Source organism: Felis catus, chromosome F1 (assembly GCF_018350175.1).
Source record: "Felis catus isolate Fca126 chromosome F1, F.catus_Fca126_mat1.0, whole genome shotgun sequence".
Taxonomy (NCBI): Eukaryota; Metazoa; Chordata; class Mammalia; order Carnivora; family Felidae; genus Felis; species Felis catus.
This window is the reverse complement of record NC_058384.1, coordinates 60150896-60171509: the sequence shown is the minus strand read 5'-3', so window position 1 is coordinate 60171509 and position 20614 is coordinate 60150896. Positions and strand designations below refer to the sequence as shown.

At 51.5% G+C, this 20614-nt stretch overlaps 1 protein-coding gene across 6 annotated transcripts in view; it reads right to left on the bottom strand.

The window, feature by feature from the left end:
* Window positions 1-2610: 2610 nt before the first annotated feature.
* RXRG (retinoid X receptor gamma) overlaps window positions 2611-20614 on the bottom strand; it is a 44917-nt gene continuing 26913 nt past the window's right edge. For all 6 annotated transcript variants that reach the window (XM_003999535.6, XM_019822249.2, XM_006942986.5 and 3 more), the window contains 8 exons: window positions 19507-19651; window positions 17775-17954; window positions 11703-11863; window positions 11458-11587; window positions 10009-10141; window positions 8529-8620; window positions 6587-6692; window positions 2611-3099 (listed from right to left, as the gene is read on the bottom strand). In XM_003999535.6, coding sequence (XP_003999584.1) covers window positions 2952-3099; window positions 6587-6692; window positions 8529-8620; window positions 10009-10141; window positions 11458-11587; window positions 11703-11863; window positions 17775-17954; window positions 19507-19651 — 1095 coding nt within the window. In that variant the 3' untranslated portion in view covers window positions 2611-2951. The remainder of the gene's footprint in view (window positions 3100-6586; window positions 6693-8528; window positions 8621-10008; window positions 10142-11457; window positions 11588-11702; window positions 11864-17774; window positions 17955-19506; window positions 19652-20614) is intronic.

Here is a 20614-nt window from a genome sequence, read left to right as displayed (position 1 = left end):
CACGAGCCTGGTGCCATTATCTGTCTCAGTTCCCAAAGTCAGAAACTAAGGTTAAGCCACTTGCCCGAGTCGCTGAGACCAGAGGTGAAATTCTGATGGCGGCTGGCAGGACACCCACACCCTTGCGGGGAGCCCTCGCGGGGAGCCCCGGCAGCTTCCTTGGAACCGGGTCCTCCCGGCTCCCACAAGGCTCGCCCTGCAGTCTACACTGTCAGCCGTGCTGGGGGACGGGGGCGGGGAGGGGGACTTACTGCCATTGCGCTCAGGAAGGTACAAACGAGAAGAAAAGTGTTAACCCAGACTAGAAACCAGAACTTTCTGGTTCCTTGTGTACAAACACGTTGGGCGATCCTGACCAGGTTGTGGAAGAGGACGTTCTAGTCATCCCCGAAACCCGGGATGCCAGTTTTGACTACGGTCTCACCCTCCAGAAGGAAATTAATTGAAAGCTTTGCTTTACCCTTCTATGCCAGGTAATGTGATAAAAGCTTCACACGCGTTATCTTACACATGATCCTCACAAACACCCCAGAGCAAATAGAATTGTCCGATTTTACGGATCAGCTCATCGAGGCTTAGTGAGATTTAAGTCCATCACGAAAGGCACAGACCCCGACCGTGTCTTGTGCCAAATCACGTGCCCTCACGCTGGACTCTGCGCATCCGTTTATCTTTTTACCCTTATAAGGTGCGTATTATTACTGCCGTTTACAAATAAAGGCAACAGGCGCCAGAGAGGTTGAGCAACATCCCCGCAAACACAGGAGGACCAGCCCGTAGTTCCGGGAGCAGACTCTAGCTGGCCGCGTCCAGCATCCAACCTCTGCCCACCTTGGCCCTGTCTCTACGAAAACCCCGAGCAACACAAGGCTGAGTCCCTCGATTTCGTTACCTGTGTCAGCAGCCTGGGTTGTGGCGCTCAGGAAACACTAGTCGGCACCGATGGGACAACGTGCTGTCTCCACGGCCGACTCCTCCGGTGACCAGGCGAGTGGAAGGAGGAGGGGTTTCTCCCTGGGGAGGCTTCTCATGGCTGCTACAAAGTTGAGCCTTAAAGAAGATCGAACATCCACTCAGTCGCTCGTCTTGGAGTGTGAGGGGGAAGGGGTCAGGAAGGAGGTGGCCTTTGGGGCCCCGGATGTCACGGAACCAGCCCGGGAAGAGACACCTGCCCGTCTCTGGCCAAGCTCCGTGTCTGTGGTGGCAGCTCAGGGGACACCGCCTGGCGGGTGCACAGACACCCCCCCGCTGGGCCCCCATCAGGCTGAACTCTGCTCCAGGCAACGGCCACGGTTCTTTGCGGGAGGGATCAAAGGTGAGGACGGGACTCGGCTTACCACGAACGTTACCATGAATGGCGGGCCACGTTGGGTTCCCCTGGAAGCCACATGCAGCTGAACGTTTCCAGTGAGCTATGCTGGCTGAAGGGGGAGGTCAATTAAATCTGCCATTAAATCTCAGTCACCCCACAACCCCAGTCGCTTTCATCACGGTTCACAGAAAATGTAGATAAAAAAGAAAAGGAACAAAAAGAGAGACAGCATAATTAAGATTTTAATTCCGTTGCTTAATGTCCAAGGATAAAGGATCCCTACACTTTCCCCAGGAATAAAACAATTTTAATTTCTCAAAATTGTGTGCCCACTGACGGATGTGTTTGGACTGGAGAGTTAGCCCTAGGGTGTTCTGAGAGGGCAAGGTGTTGATGGGGAATAAAGCAACTGTCATCCACAATGCCCTTTAGGAAATTCTTTCCAGTTACATGGACCCCAATTCAACAACACACATTTGCTATGTGTCTGCTGTGTGCAAGACCCTGGGTCAGGTTCTGGTGTACAGAGAAGGTAAGTCGGCCTGACATGTGCAGTTGTTCGTGTTGTACACTGCACAGCCCTAGCAGGTGTCATGTAAAGCACAGCACAGATCTGTGTATCCATTAAGTCCTGTTCCTGTAGATGGCAGGAAGGTGACTCAAAGAAGATGGGATATATATATATACGTGTGTGTGTGTGTGTGTGTGTGTGTGTGTGTGTAGTCTAGCTGTGGTATCAGACATGGCCCTCAAGGAGCTCACTGTCCAGCAGACAGTAGGACTCTAGGACCACAAGGAAATCACTCAGAGGCTAAATGCTGGGAGAGGTTTCCTCTTTCCAAGAATAGGCTATGTAGGGCCAGATAATGATGGAAAACAAATTAGATGTTCTCTGGTCTTTTTGCTAATGTTGCCAGTTAACAACAGAAAATTCCTTTCCTTTGTTACTACCCCCTATCAACTGTCCCGATCCCAGAATCTTCCTCCATCCAGATAGCATCTTCTCGTGGCCTTATGCTCAACTGCTCTCAAACAGGACAAGGCTGTTTGTACTCTTTACTCTTAGGAGGAAGGAGGAAAGAAAAAACAAAGCGAGCTCATTCTGAAAGACAATGTGTCTTACCGCTCTCGCCAGAGGCTAAGCTGGCTGGGGACCGCTTAGACTCAGGCTGCCGAACTGTGGGACTGATTGACCGTTTCAGGGCCACACCCCCACTCCCCGGCCCCCAACAACTTTCTTCCCACAGCTGAGAAAACTTCCCCCCATAACAATAACACACCCCGTGCTCCAGGCAATGTCAACATCATATATATTATTTTATTATTCGCTCGTTTGCTTTCCATGGCAAGTGAAAAAATAATTTAAACCAATTATATGTACAGAGGCTTGGTGAGTTTTTCCAAGAACTTCCAGAAAGATCCCCAGCCCCTCAGATTGCAAAGAAGGGTTTCCTTTAACATCTGTACAAAACCACCTATAAAAGTCGCACGTGTAGAAAGGTTTCTTTATTGTAAGCATCACATTATTGGAACGGGAAAGGGTCAGGGCGGGAGGCGGTGGGACGTGTGCAGGGTGGGGGGTCCACACACACCCGCCCAGGGGTAGTCCCAGGCTGGGGGGGGCTGCGGCTGGGGGCGTTCAGGTGATTTGCAGCGGGGTCTCCAACATCTCCATGAGGAAGGTGTCAATGGGCGTGTCCCCGATGAGCTTGAAGAAAAACAGGTGCTCCAGGCACTTCAGGCCAATGGAGCGCAGGGCCGGGAGGCGCAGCAGCAGCTTGGCAAACCTGCAGGGGCGGAGGGTGGGGGGCGAAAGGGCGTCAGGAGCCGGGTGGCCGCTCCAGTTCGTCTGGTCTCCCCGACCAGCCCGTGTGGGAGAGAGAGCCTGGAAGGGGACACTGGGGCGGCTAGACAAGCTCTACTCCTAGGAAGCTTCAGCAATGGACTTTCAATTTTTTTTTAATGTTTATTTATGTTTGAGAGAGAGAGAGGGAGGGAGAGACAGAGTGTGAGCAGGGGAGGGGCAGAGAGAGAGGGGGACGCGGAATCCGAAGCAGGCTCCAGGCTCCGAGCTGTCAGCACAGAGCCTGACGCGGGGCCTGAACTCACCAACTGTGGTATCACGACCTAGAGCCCAGGTCGGAGGCTTACCTGACTGAGCCACCCAGGCGCCCCCGCAATGGAGTTTTTAAAGGGGAAGCCGAACCCTGTGGCCTCTTGAGAGTGTTCTGAAACCTGCGCCCACGTCCCGGGAACCCCGGGCAGGAGCAAGAGCCAGGCTCTGGCTCATCTCCCGCCAACCCGCTGGGGCTCCCTACGTCCCCGCCCCACCCGGGGCTGCCTGCGAAGGTCTGCGGGGATGCCGGGAACGGAGCAGGAGACACGGCTGTGCTGACCTGCGGTGGCCGTCGCCACTCACGTGCATGTGGGGGCACCTGCTGGGGCACTGCCAGGCCTCCCGGAGGTTCTGGAACACGAGGTGAGCGAGGGCGGGGCCGGCGGCCCTTATGGGCCCCGGCTGAGTCCGCCTTTCCTCTCACCACCCCTCCCCCAACAGACCATGGCGGGGGAGGGGGGGAGGGGGCGGGGCAGGGGGAGGGGGCCGGGGGCGGGGAGTCACCAAAGTTTGTTACCAGCTCGCAAGCAGTTGTTACCAACGCGAAGGAGGTGCTTCCTTTAAGCAGGAGGAGAGTGGGGTGGAATATACTAGTCTCGCCCCCGAGGGCAGTGTAGGGACACGACACACACGTGTGCAAACACACAAATTCTCATTCTCACACCACACAACCCCACCACTGGCACGCATGCACACACACGTGCACACCCACACCCTCGCGCCTGACACACGTTAGGTAGACCCACTCACACATTCTCACGCACCCTTATACACACTCACCCACACCTGCCTCACACGTGTCACACACATACACGTGTGTGCACACACACTCACCCTCTTACCCACCCTCACAGACATGAGCTTGTGCACACGCCCACCTACACACACACATTCTCCTACACTCATGTGCCCGCACACGTGCACTCTCTCTCACACGCATGCACTCATGTGCGTGTGCTGCACATTCCTGTACAACCAAGGACCTTGGCTGTGAGGTTCACCGCAGGGAGAGAGGCCTGTGTGTGAACTAGCCTCACATCTGCACATCCTCCTGGGTCCCCTCGATTTGCTGTGTTTTCCAACCTGCCTCGGTGGCCTTTCTCCATCTCTCAAAATCCTTTTTTTGCCAATAAAGCTGATTTTTAATGTTATTAATAATAACTTCCAACGAAAGGACAAGGACCGAAATCCTATCGGTCACCCCGGCCTGAAACCAGAGACTCTGGTCAGGCTGGCTCTTCACGGAGCGTCACAACATGAGTTCACGGGGGGAGTTTCAAGTTGGAATTTTAATGCTTCTGGAAGACGTGTATGTTTCTAGATTCAGGCCACACGAAGTTTCAAAGAAATGGGGCAATATAAGAAAAATAAAATGGCACCATCTACAAAAAATCGGGATTACTTCTTTACCTAGAAACATTAAAGGTCTTAATCAGTTAAGCATCTGACTTTGGCTCAGGTCATGATCTCGCAGTTGGTGGGTTCGAGACCCAAGTCGGGCTCTGTGCTGACAGCTCAGAGCCTGGAGCCTGCTTCGGGTTCTGTGTCTCCCTCTCTCTCTCTGCCCTTCCCCTGCTCACGCTGTCTCTCTCTTTCAAAAATAAATGTTAAAAAAATTCTTTTAAGAAAAATTAGTCTATTCCAAGGCCACACAACCCTTCAGAAAGTTCTGCAGGGCATCCCCAAGCAGGAAGAGCCATTTAGGTAAAGGCTGAGCTCCTGGTCCTGACTCTACCAAGAAAGACTTTTATGGAATTAGATGAAGGGAATGGCTTCTCTGCAAAGTACAAAGAGAGGCTGAGACCGAACTCTGAAAATGTATCGTTCGCTCTAAAGATGCCCGCGTTTTACAATCCACAAAATGCTAACTACACTAGGGGACTGCTGTCTCAGCTGACTGGCCCTGACTTAGGGGCTGAGATCGGGACTGGAAACCAACACACCCATGAAGGGCCACAGCCCTGGGGACAGACGCCGTGTGCCTCCCTCACGTGCTCGGCAGCCACAGCCTTTGAGGTGCCCGCCGCGAGAGAGAGACCATGTGCCTGCGTCCTCCTGAGTTCTGATCTCTGCTTCGCTGGAGCAAAGCGCACTTCCGAAGTGTTTCCAGGGAGTGGCAGCCCAGTACCACGGAGAGCACCCGGCCGTGCCTGGCCCTCCTTCCACCTGTTCCTGCCCAGCCGAGGTGACCAGCCTTCGGCACGCTTACCTACCTGCCTGAGCCAAGTGACATCCCCGATGCACCTGCTCATCCTCAGGGTGGTCCCCCTCTGTCCAGGCTGTGCCGGACACACCCCGGGGACACGAGGGGGCCCCGCCTCTATACCCCCTTCCCTGCCCTTCCAGGTCCCACCCCAGTCCAGCCAACAAGGAGGCAGCCGGGACCCCCTGGCAGGCCTGTTCCTAGGAAAACGGGTAAATTCCAAAGTTTTGAAAGTAACATTCAGTGGAAACAACCTAAATGTTCCACGGGCCAATGGCTAAATACATTAAGATCCGTCCACCCCGTGAAACGTTACAGAATCACTGAAAATGATAATTTTGTACCTTTTGGCATCCGGATAAAGTAGCTAAAAACGGCTAAGAGAAGGAAAATAATACACCAAACTGTACGATTTCATGTCTGTAAATGCACGTTTTGGTGCATGCATGCACTGACACGCAAAAATACTGGAAAAATATATACCCCCAAAATGTAGGATTCGTCTTGTCCCGCGGGGGCAGAGCAGGAAGCCAGGCAGCGGCCCTGGAAAGCACAAGCTCTCTGAAGCCAGACAGACCTGAGTTCACCTCCCAGCCCCACTGCACACCAGCTCGACGATGCCGGGCAAGTGCCTTACCCTTTCCAGGCCCTGGTGCCTCGCTAGAAACTGGAGACACTGAGACCCGCCTTCATTTCTGCATTTGCTCGTCCGGGCAACATTTACAGCCCTATACTCTGTGCCCGGCACTGCTTTAGGCTCTAACATTGGAGCGGGGAACGGCGAACAGGACAGGATCTCTGGTGTCACGGAGCCAATATTTCGGCAGCTTTCAGCTCGTTAGAAAGATTAAAGAACACTTGCAAACCCTAGACAGCACCTGCTGCACGTTACCAGGTATGCAGGGCAAGGAAGAGGCCTCACCTCGGCCATTAGATTCTTCCCGCACTCTCTCACCTGCCAGGTTGTTCCGGATACTTCTGCTTCGTGTAGGCCTCGAGGGTGGCATAAACCTTCTCTCGCAGAGTCTCTACCTCCGAGGGGTTGGACAGACCCTTGGCATCTGAAAAAGACGACTGATTTAGCCTGTGGGGACACATCTCAGGTGGACACCCTTCCAGAGAGGCTGTCCCCGTTCACTCTGGCCTCTGCCCCAAGAGTTACTAGATAGAGACGCCCTGGGTGGGGAACAACAGTGAAAGACACCAAGCTGGTCCCCTGGGCCCCCCAGCTCTCCCTCTCTGTGCCCAGTCCACCCAATAGACTCCTGCAGCAAAGGCTGAAAATGCTGTTGATGGCCAAAGGCAGCCACTATCGACTCCAAGGAGAAGAGTTTTACTCTATCCGCTCATTCTAGAACGATTGCATCCCCACATTTACTGAGTGCCTCCCATGGGCTAAGCCCAGACTGAATGACGAGATGGTACAAAAGCCAGATCCACTCACGTGCCACATCAGCTAACGAACCGCCTGATTCCTGGGCTGAAGCCTGTGCAGAAGTCACCGCGAAATTCTGAACGGTCATCCTTCCTGACCCCCAGCGGCATGTGAGGAAGCCGATCCCTTCCTCCTCCTTGAATTGCTTCTCTTCCCTGGGCCACCAGGACATCACTCCTCCACTTCTCTCCCTGCCCCTCGCTGGCCTGTCTCGGGCTCCTTGGCTGGTTCTTCCTTTTCTCCCCAGGCCCTACGTGAGGGTGCACCCCTGGGCCCACCTCTGCCCAGCCCCCTTCTCTGCCCCACTTCACTGACCCCCTACGTGAGCTCACACCTGTCTCAGAGTCTCGTGTGCCCGGTAGAGGCTGACAGCTCTCGAAGGCACATCTCCGGTCCTGACTTCTCCTCTGAGTCCCAGACTCATGAACACTACTTCCTGGACAGCTACTCTTGGATGTCTACTATCCATCTGAAAAACTTTTTTTAAGTAATGGGGTTTTTTTTTCAATGTTTATTTATTTTTGAGACAGAGAGAACCAGCATGGGAGGGGCAGAGAGAGAGGGAAATGGAATCTGAAGCAGGCTTCAGGCTCCCAGCTGTCCGCACAGAGCCTGACACGAGGCTGGAACCCACGAACCGTGAGATCATGACCTGAGTCGAAGTCGGAAGCTTAACCGACGGAGCCACCCAGGCGCCCCAGAGATTGACTTTTTAATTTAAAGACACCCAGTGCTCATCCCAACAAGTGCCCTCCTTAATGCCCATCACCCATTTAGCCCATCCCCCCACCCCCACCCCTCCAGCAACCCTCCGTTTGGTCTCTGTGTTTATGAGTCTCTTCTGGTTCACGTCCCTCTCTGTGTTTACTTATTTTTGCTTCCCTTCCTCTGTGTTCATCTGTTTTGTTTCTCAAGTTCCACATATGAGTGAAATCATATGGTATCTGTCTTTCTCTGACTCACTTTGCTCAGCACAATACACTCTCCTTCCATCCACATTGTTACATGTCCACCTGAGGTTTTCATGTCCAGAGACAAAGTCCTAATTCCTACCCCCCCTACCCTTAGGATCCCCCACGTCAGCAAATAAAACTCCATTTTCACAATAACTCGGGAAAATGAACCCCAAACCCCTGAGAATTATATTTAACACCTCTCTTTTCACACTCTATCTCTAATCCCTCTGCAAACCCCACCGGCTTTGCCTAAAACTATCTGCCAAATCTGATCCTTCCGACCACCTCCTTCACCGTGACCCCGGGCCACTGTCGCCTTCCCCACTCGTCCCCAAATATGCACACTCCGTGCTCCTTCAAGACGCCCGCAAGACAGGCTCTAGGAGTCGGAACCACAAAGGATCGACTCCCGGCCCTGCCTGCTCCGCCTCAGCTGAGCTGGGGGACGTCAGAACGCGGGAGCGCCGCGGCCGAGCTCGGAGGAGGGCGAACCACTGCCCAGTCACCTGGGTTAAACAGCACGATGGCCCGCAGGCACCCCAGCTCCGCCTTGTCCATCTGCATGTCTTTCATTTTGGAGACCAGCTCAGTCAGGACTCTGTTCACAGGACACAATGACAGGCGATGAGAAAACCGTGAACACCAGGCCAGGGGCGGATGAGACGCACGCACCCCACGCTCCTTATGTCCCCATCCCGTGTCCCAGATGATGCGGCAGGTGCTAGGGGCGCAGAGACGAAGAGGGTGCCGTCCCCGAGCTCCAGGAGCTCCCAGTCTCACTGAGGAAACAGGGAAACAACGCGCAGCAACACGAAGCCGTGAGCAAAGTCCAAGGGAGCACCGAGGGGGAAGCAGTGAACTCTGGGGGTTGCGGGGGAGGGCGGTGCTGGAAAGGCAGCCTGGAGGACTGGAAATCAGTAGAAAGGTAGCAGGCTAAGCAGGGCGAGGGGTGGCCCGTCTAGAGGGACACAGCAGAGGGCAGCCTCCAGGGAGAGGGTGGAAATCTCCATGACGACGGCGGAGTCCATCAAAGGCCGTGTTGGTCCCTGCATGGCCTCTGCGTGTTGTGGGAAAGGGCAGGGAGGGAGTAGAGACGCCTTGGGTGGACATTCACGTGGCCTGGAAATCCATTTACAACGGAGGGTGGGAAGGGGCCACAGGGCCCCGGCCCCCGGCCCAGAGGCTATTTTCAACCCTATCCTCGCCGGATAGGCTTACCGGCTGCCCGTCCCCTTGCCCCACACCATTCATCCCGACTCATTCCGTTCATCTCTCTGAATCACATGCCTTAAATTTCCTTCAGCACCACTTAAGGCGCAGAATGCCAGGCTGGGGCTCCTGCTGCGGCCCTTCTCCAGAGACCCTGCGACCGAGTCCAGCAAAAACCTCAGCTCATCTTCCCCGACTCCCGAAGTCAGGTCCTGGCTGCTTACCTCCATCCCGGCCCCCTGGCAGTTCAACCTCCCCCCCCCCCCCCCCGCCCCCGGGTCATGTCAACGATCCAGTCTCTCCTTTGGAAACCCGCAGAGGTAACAGGTTCGCCCTCCTGCCCCAGCAACCATGCTGACCCCTGCCTGGCTCCACCTCCATCTCGTCATTTCAACCTTTCTTGTAATCCACGCACGCGCACACACACGCCCTGGAAGCAGACGAGAGCCACCCGTCATTCCTTCCTTGGTCTATGTTCCGATGTGTTCCATGGTCTCTGCTTCTTGCCCCGTGCAGATGTGTGGGTGGACCATCCTACGTCCCAGCGCTGCCCACAGGTCCACACGCCCACACGCCCACGGCACCTGACACACGCGCACACGCACAGGCACGCGCGCACACATGCACAGGCACGCATGCACAGGCACGCGCGCGCACAGGCACAGGCGCGCACAGGCACAGGCGCGCACACACGCACAGGCACACTCGCACAGGCACGCACGCGCACACACAGGCACGCTCGCGCACACGCACGCACTGGAAGCAGACGAGAGCCACCTGTCAAAGATGGAGCCGACCCCAGCGCTGTGGGCGCTGCTGCGGTGGACGTGTAAGCCGGTGGCCAGAAGGATGCCGTCCTGCACGGAGACGGAGCGGTGGGAGAAGGAGGCAATTAGCAGTTCGTTCCACCCTGCAAGGAGAAGGAGGAGGCCTTGAGGGAAAACTGACCGCATTCTCGCTTCACCAATCATCATCCGAGGCACGAATTGTCGCCCCCGTATAACAAAAGCAGAAACAGAAATCCAAGGAGGTTAAAAACCAGCTCCAGACGATACAGCTCATGAGTGAAGAAACAGGATAAGACGGGGGTCCCCTGACTCATGGCTCTGCACTTCCCCTCCCCCTCCCCCCCAGTCTCCCCCAGGACAGCTCAGAATGGCAGCTTGAGGATCAGGACACTTCTCCTCCCCCATCCCAGTCAATCGACAAATACGGGTTGAACATTTCACCGGTAATCGTCAACATGTTAGCTGCCACGGTGGATAAAGTGAGGATACCTCTGCCCCCAGCACCTGACAACTCAGTTTTATTTCTTTGGTGCTCGCTGTCTGGCAGGACCCAGCACAGCGTGTAGCTTTCAGTCAACACTCAGAGACTCTTCATTATCTAACAGGGATGAAACGAGGGGACTGGCTTCCAATGCTTAGCCAATCTTTATGAAATTTCCCTGCTGGCGCGGTGACAGAGGAGAGCGGTGGCACATGTCAGCTGCACAATGTTCCAGAAATGGAAGCCGAGAGAGAATATAGCACACAGAATCTGAAAATAGGAAGGGACCCTGGGGGCGCCTGGGTGGCTCAGTCAGTTAAGCGTCCCACCTCGGCTCGGGTCAGGATCTCACGGTTCGGAAGTTCGAGCCTTGAGTAGGGCTCTGTGCTGAAAGCTCAGAGCCTGGAGCCTGCTTCGGATTCTGTGTCTCCCTCTCACTCTCTCTGCCCCTCCCCTGCTCACACTCTGTCTCTCTCTCTCAAAATAAATAAATAAACTTAAAAAAGAAAAAAAAAAAAGGAAGGAACCCTGGATAAATAAGCTTGAGAAAAAAAAAATCCTTGGCTTCTCTCATCTCACCTGTGAAGTGGGAAAACCTCTCTTTTCCAATTTTACAACACTGCTTTGGACTGTCGTCAATAAAACTGACAACTGTATTTGAAAATTAAATGCCAATTATAAAACCACGGTAAAATTTACACGGAAGAAGAGTCTCACCCTCCATTAACAATGTTTCATTTGGGAATAAAGGGTTTGGGGGAGGGCCACCCAAATTTAAGAGCCTATAATTAATATATAAAGACTAACCCTGGATGGGGTTACCCTGTCCTCAACACGGCACACGGCTTGGATCGGTTACAGCCTCATTGGGTGACTTGCTTTAGGATCCCAAGGGTAATTTCAAAATGGCAGCCCAAGCGATTGGCCCAAGGAAACCCAAGCCCCGATGTCCTTTACCTGCCCGGAGCAGGATGACCTGGTCCTCCAAGGTGAGGTCAGAGAAGTGGGGGATGCGCTTGGCCCATTCGACAAGAGTGAAAAGCTGCTTATCAGCAGCATGGCATATGTTCGTGACAGGGTCGTTCGTCTAAAAACAAACCCAAAGCCCTGTGAGGGGCAGATTCCAGGACTCTTGTCCACCCCTCGCCCATCTCCAGCCCGAGAAAGAAGTGGGAGGCGGGTGGAGGTCTCAGACCACTGACCGAGTTCTCCATATTCATGTCACCATAGGATTCCGTCTTTGGTTCAACAGCAAGCTCAGCTTCTAGAATCCTCTCCACAGGCATATCTTCATGGCCACTGCTGGCACATTCGGCCTCACTCTCGGCCCGCTCCCGGCTCCTCTGCCTTTCTTCTTGCACAGCTGGTACACGAGAGGACAGGCAGAGGTTACCACGTGCCCAGGACAACCGTGGGAAAGCGAGTTACCTACCGGAGCCGAGCCTCGGTGTCCTCATCTGTCATGTGGGTATCCTTGCGGTCCCTGACCAGTGGGGTTGCGACGTTGACAGACAAAACAAAGAAAGGAAAGCGATCGGCTTCTGCGTGGGCAGAACTGTGGGTTTTTTAGTTCGCATCCTTTCCCGTTCGTTATGGTGACCAGTCTAAAAAGTCTGCATTTAAAATTTTAATAACCTCTGATTCTGCCCTCTCTTTTAACGAGCCACGGTCTCCATGATCTCTCTTCAGTCTCCTGGACTTTACCTCTAGCTGCCACCTCTAATAAGCTGCGGGCATGCGATAGTTAAGTGGCAAGGACATTACTTGGAAAATCCCTCTGTCAGGTCCTATGCATCAGCCTTGGCATTCACGTCCCATTAGGTCTGCCCCTAATGCACCAGCCTGAACACAACATCACCTGATCCGACTTGTCAGGGAAGATCTTCAGGGAGCCATGAGGGTATTTAGTAAGTGAGGAGGTGGAGGAATGTCACCTAGATGACATTTCAGAATCAGCAGCTGGTTTGGGGGGTGGGGAAGGGTAGGCAGGCAGAGGTGCGGGCTGGAATCATCTCAGCCTCCCCAAACTTAGGGTTTTTTTTTTTACCAAAGTTCATTCTAACCCCCAGAACCCTAAGCGTCCATGCATTAGGATGCCAGGCAGACCCCCTTGCCAATTCTGTCCTCTTCACTGACAAACACTCTCTGTTGGGTTAGTTTCCATAATCTACAAAGCTGTGGTTTCCATCTTCCTTTCCCCAGCATTAAGGAGCAAAATTCAATATTGGTACACTTTTTTTTTTAATCCCAAGAATCAATAAAATTATATTCGAAGCCGGTGGCTAATCTGGAATTCAGTGATAGCTACTTCACTAGCAACTTCTACCCTTCAGCTTCTGTCCTTTCCTCCCCTGGGGCCCACCCCCGATGGCACAAAGGCTGTAGAATGAGCTGGAATCAGACGCTGGACATCCAGTTTGTCATGCAAGTGATATCAGTGACCTTCCAAGGTAGGTCAGAGAAGGCTATGCCTACAAAAACACAACTCACACTCCAAAGTCTCCAGTAGAGACACATCAAAATGCCTCAAGATGAGAATGATATTCAGTGGTTGGGACGGAGGGAGGGAGGGAGGGCAGGAAGGAAGGAGTGGAGGGAGAAATAGAAGAGAGAATAAAGGAGGGCAGTGACAAAAAGAAGAAACAGGAGAGAGAGAGAATGAAGAGAAATTAGGAAAGAAGAGAGCAACAGTCATGCACTTTGGAGTCCAAGGAGCCTTTAGATGTCTCCTCCAACTCCTAGTTTCTCTTTCTCCCTCATCCTTCCTTCCTGTCCACTCTGTCAGTCTTCATTCTCGGACAGCATACAGACACATATGTATTTATATTATCAGCTGGATTTGCTGGTTAAAGTTGAACGCCTCTGGTATTAATTTCTTTAAGATAGGTTAATAGGCTTCTATTTGCCTCGATTTTAAAAGATGGGGAAAAGGCAAACTCAGTGAAGTTCCTTCCGCGGTCCTCAGCTGATTTCTTCTGTGGATTTGTAACACGGAAGGAGAATAACCTTCAAGCTTCAAAGGAAATAACCTTGGCTTCTGGGAATTAGATTCTAATTCCAATCTTGCCATTAAGCGAGGGATCCTTTGCTCTTCCCCTCTCCACTCTGTGCCGTAAATCTTACTGTCACAGAAGAGGAGTCGTATATCTGTTGCTGGAAGAAACCTTCGATGTGGCCGACATTCTGAGCCTGCCCTACAACATACTCCAGGATATATCCAGGGGACACTGGGTGATCTAACATGGTACCAAATTCCTGCCTTGGGACAGAACTTTATCCATTAGCCCAACATGTATTTATTGGACATGCTCTATAATAAGCAAAATTTATTGAATTCTTTTCTCTGTCAGGAATTATGCTCAACACTTTATACAGATGATATTTCATTTAATCCCCATAATCACCCTCTCAAGGACTATGAGCCACAGAGTAGTTATGTAACCTGCCAGAGTTCACAGAGCTAAGAAAAAATGGCGCCAACATGTAGACCCAGGCGGATGGCCTTCTGAGCCCACCTCTCACCCCCCTGTACCACCTCTGAGGCTCTGGGCTAGTGGTACTAATAAAGACCACACAGGGCTCATGGGGATATCGAATATTACCCACTAATTGCCACAAAAGTAGTCCATTATCTATCCAAACTGTATTAAATGACCAGATATCATGGAAACGGACTTCCCCTAAGACCCCTGAGGATTGTGTGGTCACCTGGAAGTCAGAGGGCCCCAGTCCTGTATCAGTTCTGCTACTAGCTCACCATGGAAGCTTAGGCAGTTCCCCAGACTCTTAGAATCTATGTTTCTTCTTTGAGGAAACAAAGGTGTCACATCCGAGAGTATCAATGGCCACTCCGGCTTCCCCATTAGGTACCCTAAAAAGGCAGTGGGTCCTGGCCCCTGGCTCCTGGCAGACACATTCCAAGCCCATTCTACTTCCATCTTTTTCTACCTGTTTTTGATAGTTTCTCTCAGCTAACTGTTCCAGAATTTTGTTATTCTTGTCTTCAAGGCAGTGTCCAACCTGAGCCCCCAGTTCTGTACACTGAGGTCAGAAACGATAGGGTGAAGGAAAGCCTTCTGGAAATGGCCCTTCATGCAGCCAGATGAGGAACTGATTCACTCCTTTGCCTTTTCATCAGGGTAAATAGTACCAATTCCTTTAGAAATTTCTCTAGGAGCCTCTTTCCCCTCCTACATTTCACTACTCAGCTCTTCATTACTCCTCATTTCTCCACATTCTTCTCAAAAATGTAGAAGCCAAAACTAGACACCTGTCCGTGAAAGAATCAGAACAGTGCCAAGTTTACAGAAAGGACTGCCCGGGCCCTTAGAATTCACAAGTCCCTGTCTGCCTTACTTTAACGAAAGAGCCACACTTCCCGCCATGTGACCTGTGCACCAACCACTCTGACTGTAATGGAGCTGAGGGCTGCTGAGGCTGAGTTTTGAGAGACAGATGGTGAAGCAATAGAAATGGCCGTTTCTCTGGCTGAAGGCTTTCACCTTCCTTTAACTCAGTCTCATCTGCATCAGGAAAACCATTATTTTTCCAAGTCAACCTGAAACTTATCAGTCCTGGGAGGCAAATGTGACCCTGGCAGAAAACAAGCTCTTGCTGATGCGAGACTTTCTTTGGGGTCATTAACCTTATGTTTGACCATGATGGTGGCAGAAGCTTAAGGAGTATCAATTCTATCTTGGTGAAGAGAAGACAGCCTCCACCAGCTGATTTTTTTCCTCATGTGTTCTGCTCTATAAGATCATTGATTCCTTGAAGGCAAGGATGACATGAGCATGAAGCAGGCACTCGGTTAATACTGGATGGATGGATGGATGGATGGATGGATGGATGGATGGATGGATGCAGGGAGGGATGGATGGATGGAAGGAGGGATGGATGGATGGATGGATGGATGGATGGATGGATGGATGGTAGGATGGATAGATGGATGGAGGGATGGATGGGTGGATGGATGGGTGGATGGATGGGTTGGTGGATGGAGGCATGGATGGAGGGATGGATGGGTGGAGGGATAGATGGATGGAGGGATGGATGGATGGAGGGATGAGTAGATGGATGGAGGGATGGATGGATGGGTGGATGGATGGAATGATGGATAGATGAATGGAGGGATGGATGGGTGGAGGGAGGGAGGGAGGGAAGGAGGGAGGGAGGGAGGGATGGCGGGATGGGTCAATGGATGGATGGAGGGATGGATGGAAGGATGGATAGAGGGATGGATGGGTGGATGGAGGGATGGATGGAGGGATGGATGGGTGGAGGGAGGGAGGGAGGGAGGGAGGGAGGGATGGAGGGATGAGTCCTTTTAGAAGCTCCTGCATTACTAAAACTTCTGGTTCCAATATTCAGTTTAAACTACTCATCCACTCATTCAGCAATTATTTATGAAGTGCCTCCTTTGTGCTAATCACTGGTGATATAGCAGTGATGGGGGGAACAGAAAAAAAAATCTTGCCTTGGTGGAAACAGATAGTAGACTAATAAGTAAGCATGTTAGACAGTGATACCGCTGCAGGAAACAGAATAGGAAGTGTCCTGGGTGGCTGATGCAATTCTAGACAGTTGACAGTGGAGTAAAGGTCTAAAGGTAGAGAAGATGGGAGCCATGCAGGTACCTGGGAAGAGGGCACTCTAAGCAGAGAGACTGTAAGTGCCACACTCCTTGAGAAGGAGGTTCCCTGGTGGCCCAGCAGAGACCAGCAAGGCTGGACCAGAGAGACATGGGGCAGTCAGATCATGTACAACCTTGAAGTCATAACCAAGGTTTTGCTTTTTTTTTTTTTTTTTTTTCTGAGGAAGAAGGGAAGGCATTGGAGGGTTCTGGTGCAGGAAGGGCTTGACCTGACTCACTCGTTCAAAGCCTCACTGGTTGCTCTGAAGAGTGTAGGAAGACAAAGAGGGACGCAAGGGGAGTTCTTAGGAGTCCGGGTGGATTAATACAGAAGGTAACAATGGCTTGGGTTATGCTGGCTACGTTAAAGTCATGAGATGTGATGACGTTCTGGACATATTCTGGGGGAGAGACAAGGTTTCTTCACCCACGTGGAAGAGGAGTCCAACGGTTTTTCATCTGAGCAACTGAAAAACTGACTATTTCCTAAAATGGAGAGGACTGTGCAACAAACAGACTAAGAGGGCAGATTATCAGGAGCCCAGGTTTGGGTCTGCCCCCTTGAGATTGCTGTCAGACAACGGAGTGAGGGCCATCTTCGTACCAGAACCCCTCTGCACCCCGGGAGGAGGGGAGACTCCAGATGGGCTCTGATCTGGGAGTACAAAGACCCACTCTGGGCTCGTCACCTACCTCTGGGACCTTGGAAAACTCACCTCCTCGGTCCATACTGGTTTCCTCCGCTGTAGAATGATGAGGGCTATTAATTACTCTAAAGGGCCCCCTCCGTCTACCTCAGACATGCTAAGCCTGCCATTTCTTTCCTTCTTGGTAGCATTCTCTCCTAGAAGGGGCTCAAAGACCTTCTCTTTGTGGATCCTTTCAATCAGCCTCCCCTCTCCTCAGAGAAAAGAAGTTCTTCAAGCATGAGGAGTCTCCCGGGACTGACTAAATGCCTTGTTCCTAGTTCCCAGAGACAAGACTTCCTCACTCTGAGTCTAGGAAGGCTCACCATGTACACTTGTACTATGCCTGAGTTCGTGCGTTAATTAACTGCCCAATTCGATTTAGTTGTGTTACTTAACAGAAAGCCTTTTCGATTTTCTAAATGAACAGAAAGCACTTTCAGATTTTTTTTTTCATTCCATACAGCCCAGCTAAGCCACACTATGAACTGGAAAGACGTGGAAGTTACACATGCGGGTCTCTCTGAATGAGGAGGCCGAGTCTGATTGCCCGCAACACCACGGAATACACCAGTCTCAGAGGACCTGTGGCAGCTCCAGGTTATAAAAGCCCAGAGAGACGACTCAACCCAGCAGGCTTCCCCGGTGAGGATTAGAGGCAGGAGGCCAGCTCCTCCCAGAGAGGCACTGAGGCTCCGTTTGTGGGGCTGCGCTCCGGGACCCCGAAACCGACTCGAGGACTTGCTTCCCAGGGCTCAGAAGAGCCAGGGACAGGGTCCGGTCGGGGGACCGGGGGACCGTCCCCCGAGCTCCAGGGCAAGGATGCGTGAGTGGGGGAGGAGGAAGGCGACACTGCTCTCTGTGCTCTGGGGCGCTCGCTGCCTGGGCAGGGGGCGCCCGGCTGCGGTCCCGGAGAAATCGCAAAGCGGTCTCCCCCGAGGGGACGGGGGCCTCACCTTCTCTCTTCATGCCCATCACCAGGCACTTCTGGTAGCGGCAGTACTGACAGCGATTCCGCTGACGCTTGTCAATGAGGCAGTCCTTGTTATCCCGGCATGTGTACATGAGGTCCTTGCGTATGGTTCTCTTGAAGAAGCCTTTGCAGCCTTCACAGCTATACACACCATAGTGCTTTCCTGCTCCCAGGAAAAGGCAAGAGAAAAGAAAAGAAAATGAACGCTGCGGAGACCGTCCTTGTGTTTGTCTGGATCTTTCATTCACAAGAGCCCCCGGGCTCTCCCCCCAGGGACACTGGCACATCACCTGGACCCAGGGAGGGGACCGCAAAGAGTAACCGGCAGAGAAGGCAGGCTTGATCCCAGGAAGGAGACTAAGCAGGATGAATGTGCCCTTCCTCGTGTCTTCCCTCTGGAAGGCACTCTCTGGAATGGCTAATTCCGGAGAGCATTATTAGAAAAGTCTTAAGAGACTCTTAAAAACTGAGAACAAACTGAGGGTTGATGGGGGGGAGGGGGGGTGACGGGCATTGAGGAGGGCACCTTTTGGGATGAGCACTGGGTGTTGTATGGAAACCAATCTGACAATAAATTTCATATTAAAAAAAAAGAAAAAAGAAAAAAAAGAAAAGTCTTGACCCGAGGCTTTGTTTACATTTATTTTATTAAGGCAACTCTTGTGTTTAGTTAAGCTAAATGTTCTGTCTCCATTCAAGACATTAGTATACATAATAAATAAAAATATTTATGCTTGTGATGTATTATCTAATGGGAGAAAAACCTCAGCCTTCCTAATATTTCCCCATAATTGAGGCCCAAGGACATGGGAGCCCCACCGAAAAGCAGACGAGGAACCTGAGTTATGGATTTTCCAGATGCTACTGCTTGTTGGAGGAATAAATTAGTGTATGACCTCTACAGCATAATATGACATGCAGGCTTATGACATAAAGATCTTGGGGGATGACTGGGTGGCTCAGGTGGTTAAGTGTCCGACTCTTGATGTTGGCTCAGGTCATATTTCATGGTTCGTGAGTTCGAGCCCCAAGTCTGGCTCTGTGTTGATAGGGAGGAGACTGCTGAGGATTTTCTCTCTCATCTCTCTCTGCCCCTACCCCTCCTTTCTCTAAAAATAAATAAATAAACATTTAAAAACAATTAAAGAGGGGCGCCTGGGTGGCTCAGTCAGTTAAGTGTCCGACTTCAGCTGAGGTCGGGATCTCGCAGTTCATGAGTTCAAGCCCCGCGTCGGGCTCTGTGCTGACAGCTCGGAGCCTGGAGCCTGCTTCGGATGCTGTGTCTCCCTCTCTCTCTGCCCCTCCCCTGCTTGTGCTCTGTTGTTCTCTCTCTCTCAACAATAAACATAAACATTACAAAAATAAAATAAAATAAAATAAAATAAAATAAAATAAAATAAAATAAAAACAATTAAAGAGACACCTACTGATCAGAACAGGTTCTCTCTTCCAGATACACATGCAACACAGTAACTCCACGAGGGGCTTTCTGCAAAGCCAATTCTTAAAACCGAAACCATACTTTAAATTCATCCGGATTTCCGGCTACGAGCGCAGCAGCAGAAACTTACAGCCTGGGCCCCAAGCTGGACAATCCGAAAAGGCCCTTTTCCTTCCAGGGGTACAATGTAGCCAGGTGGTTAGTGGACCAGGTGCCATCTCTGAGACCCTCACTGTGTGGGACACCCCAGAGGGACATCTGCTTCTACATGTACCTGAGGATCTGTCCCCGCAGATGGCACAGATGTGTTTAACCAGGGATCCGGGGCTGGTTGATGGGTAGTTCATGTTTCCAATCCCAGGAAGCCCTGGTAAGGGCTTGATGTCCTCTGAAATGCTGACACTGTTGACCACATTTAGCTGCGAGAGAAAACACACAATAAAACACAGAGCCAGGGCAGACCCAACGCCTGAGACCAAAAGCAACAGGGGTATCCTTGCTGGGAGAAAAAAAACAAAACAAAACAAAACAAAACAAACAAACAAAAAAAAAAAACAAGTTCTATTTCAAGAAGATGTTTCCAAGTACAGAGTATCCAAAACTGTCCGTGGGGGATATGACTTTAACGGAGGGAGGGAGAAAAGGGGACATAGAGGAACCAAATCATTCCTACACACCAAAACCTAAATCGAAAATCACAACACATCATCGGAGTGCTCTGCCTTCACTCATTTCACTCGTCTGTTTCGTCAGAACTAGAAATCCACCCGGGACACGCTTCAGACAGACTTAGGACAAGCCAGCTGTGTGTTTTTAGATTCTGTAAAACTACTGTGTGTCTATTCAGCAGTGCTCCAAGAGGAGCTACGGCTCTTAGGCAAAAGATTTAGACTCCAAGAAAACCAAGCAAAAAATGCAAATCCATTCAGTCAGTCTATAGACACTCACTGAGTACTAGCCATGGAGACACCGTGCGAGGCGCTGGGGTACAAAGGGAAGGTCTAAAAACACACACTTTTAAAAAAATGAAAAATTTTTGAAAAATAAAAATGCACATTCTTAAAGAGTTCACAGTAAAATGGAAGAGACGATACGTGTAGTCGTCACCTTAACGAACCCACAGAGGACGCCAAACCAAATGCCCAAATTATTCCAGTAGCACCCAAGAAGTTGGGCAGAAAGCCCCAGCTCGTGGTTTTGAACTTGAATGTAAGAAACAGACCATCTTCCTGTGAAACTGGAAAATCCGTACAGCCAGAGACTGGGTGCTTTGTCCTCCCTGTGTCTGACGTGGTCCCAGCACCCGGGGTGGGGAGTCGGTGTGTTTGGATGGCTGAAGAAATGAATTTTATGTGCCTCCTATCCCTCGTCTTTTACCACAC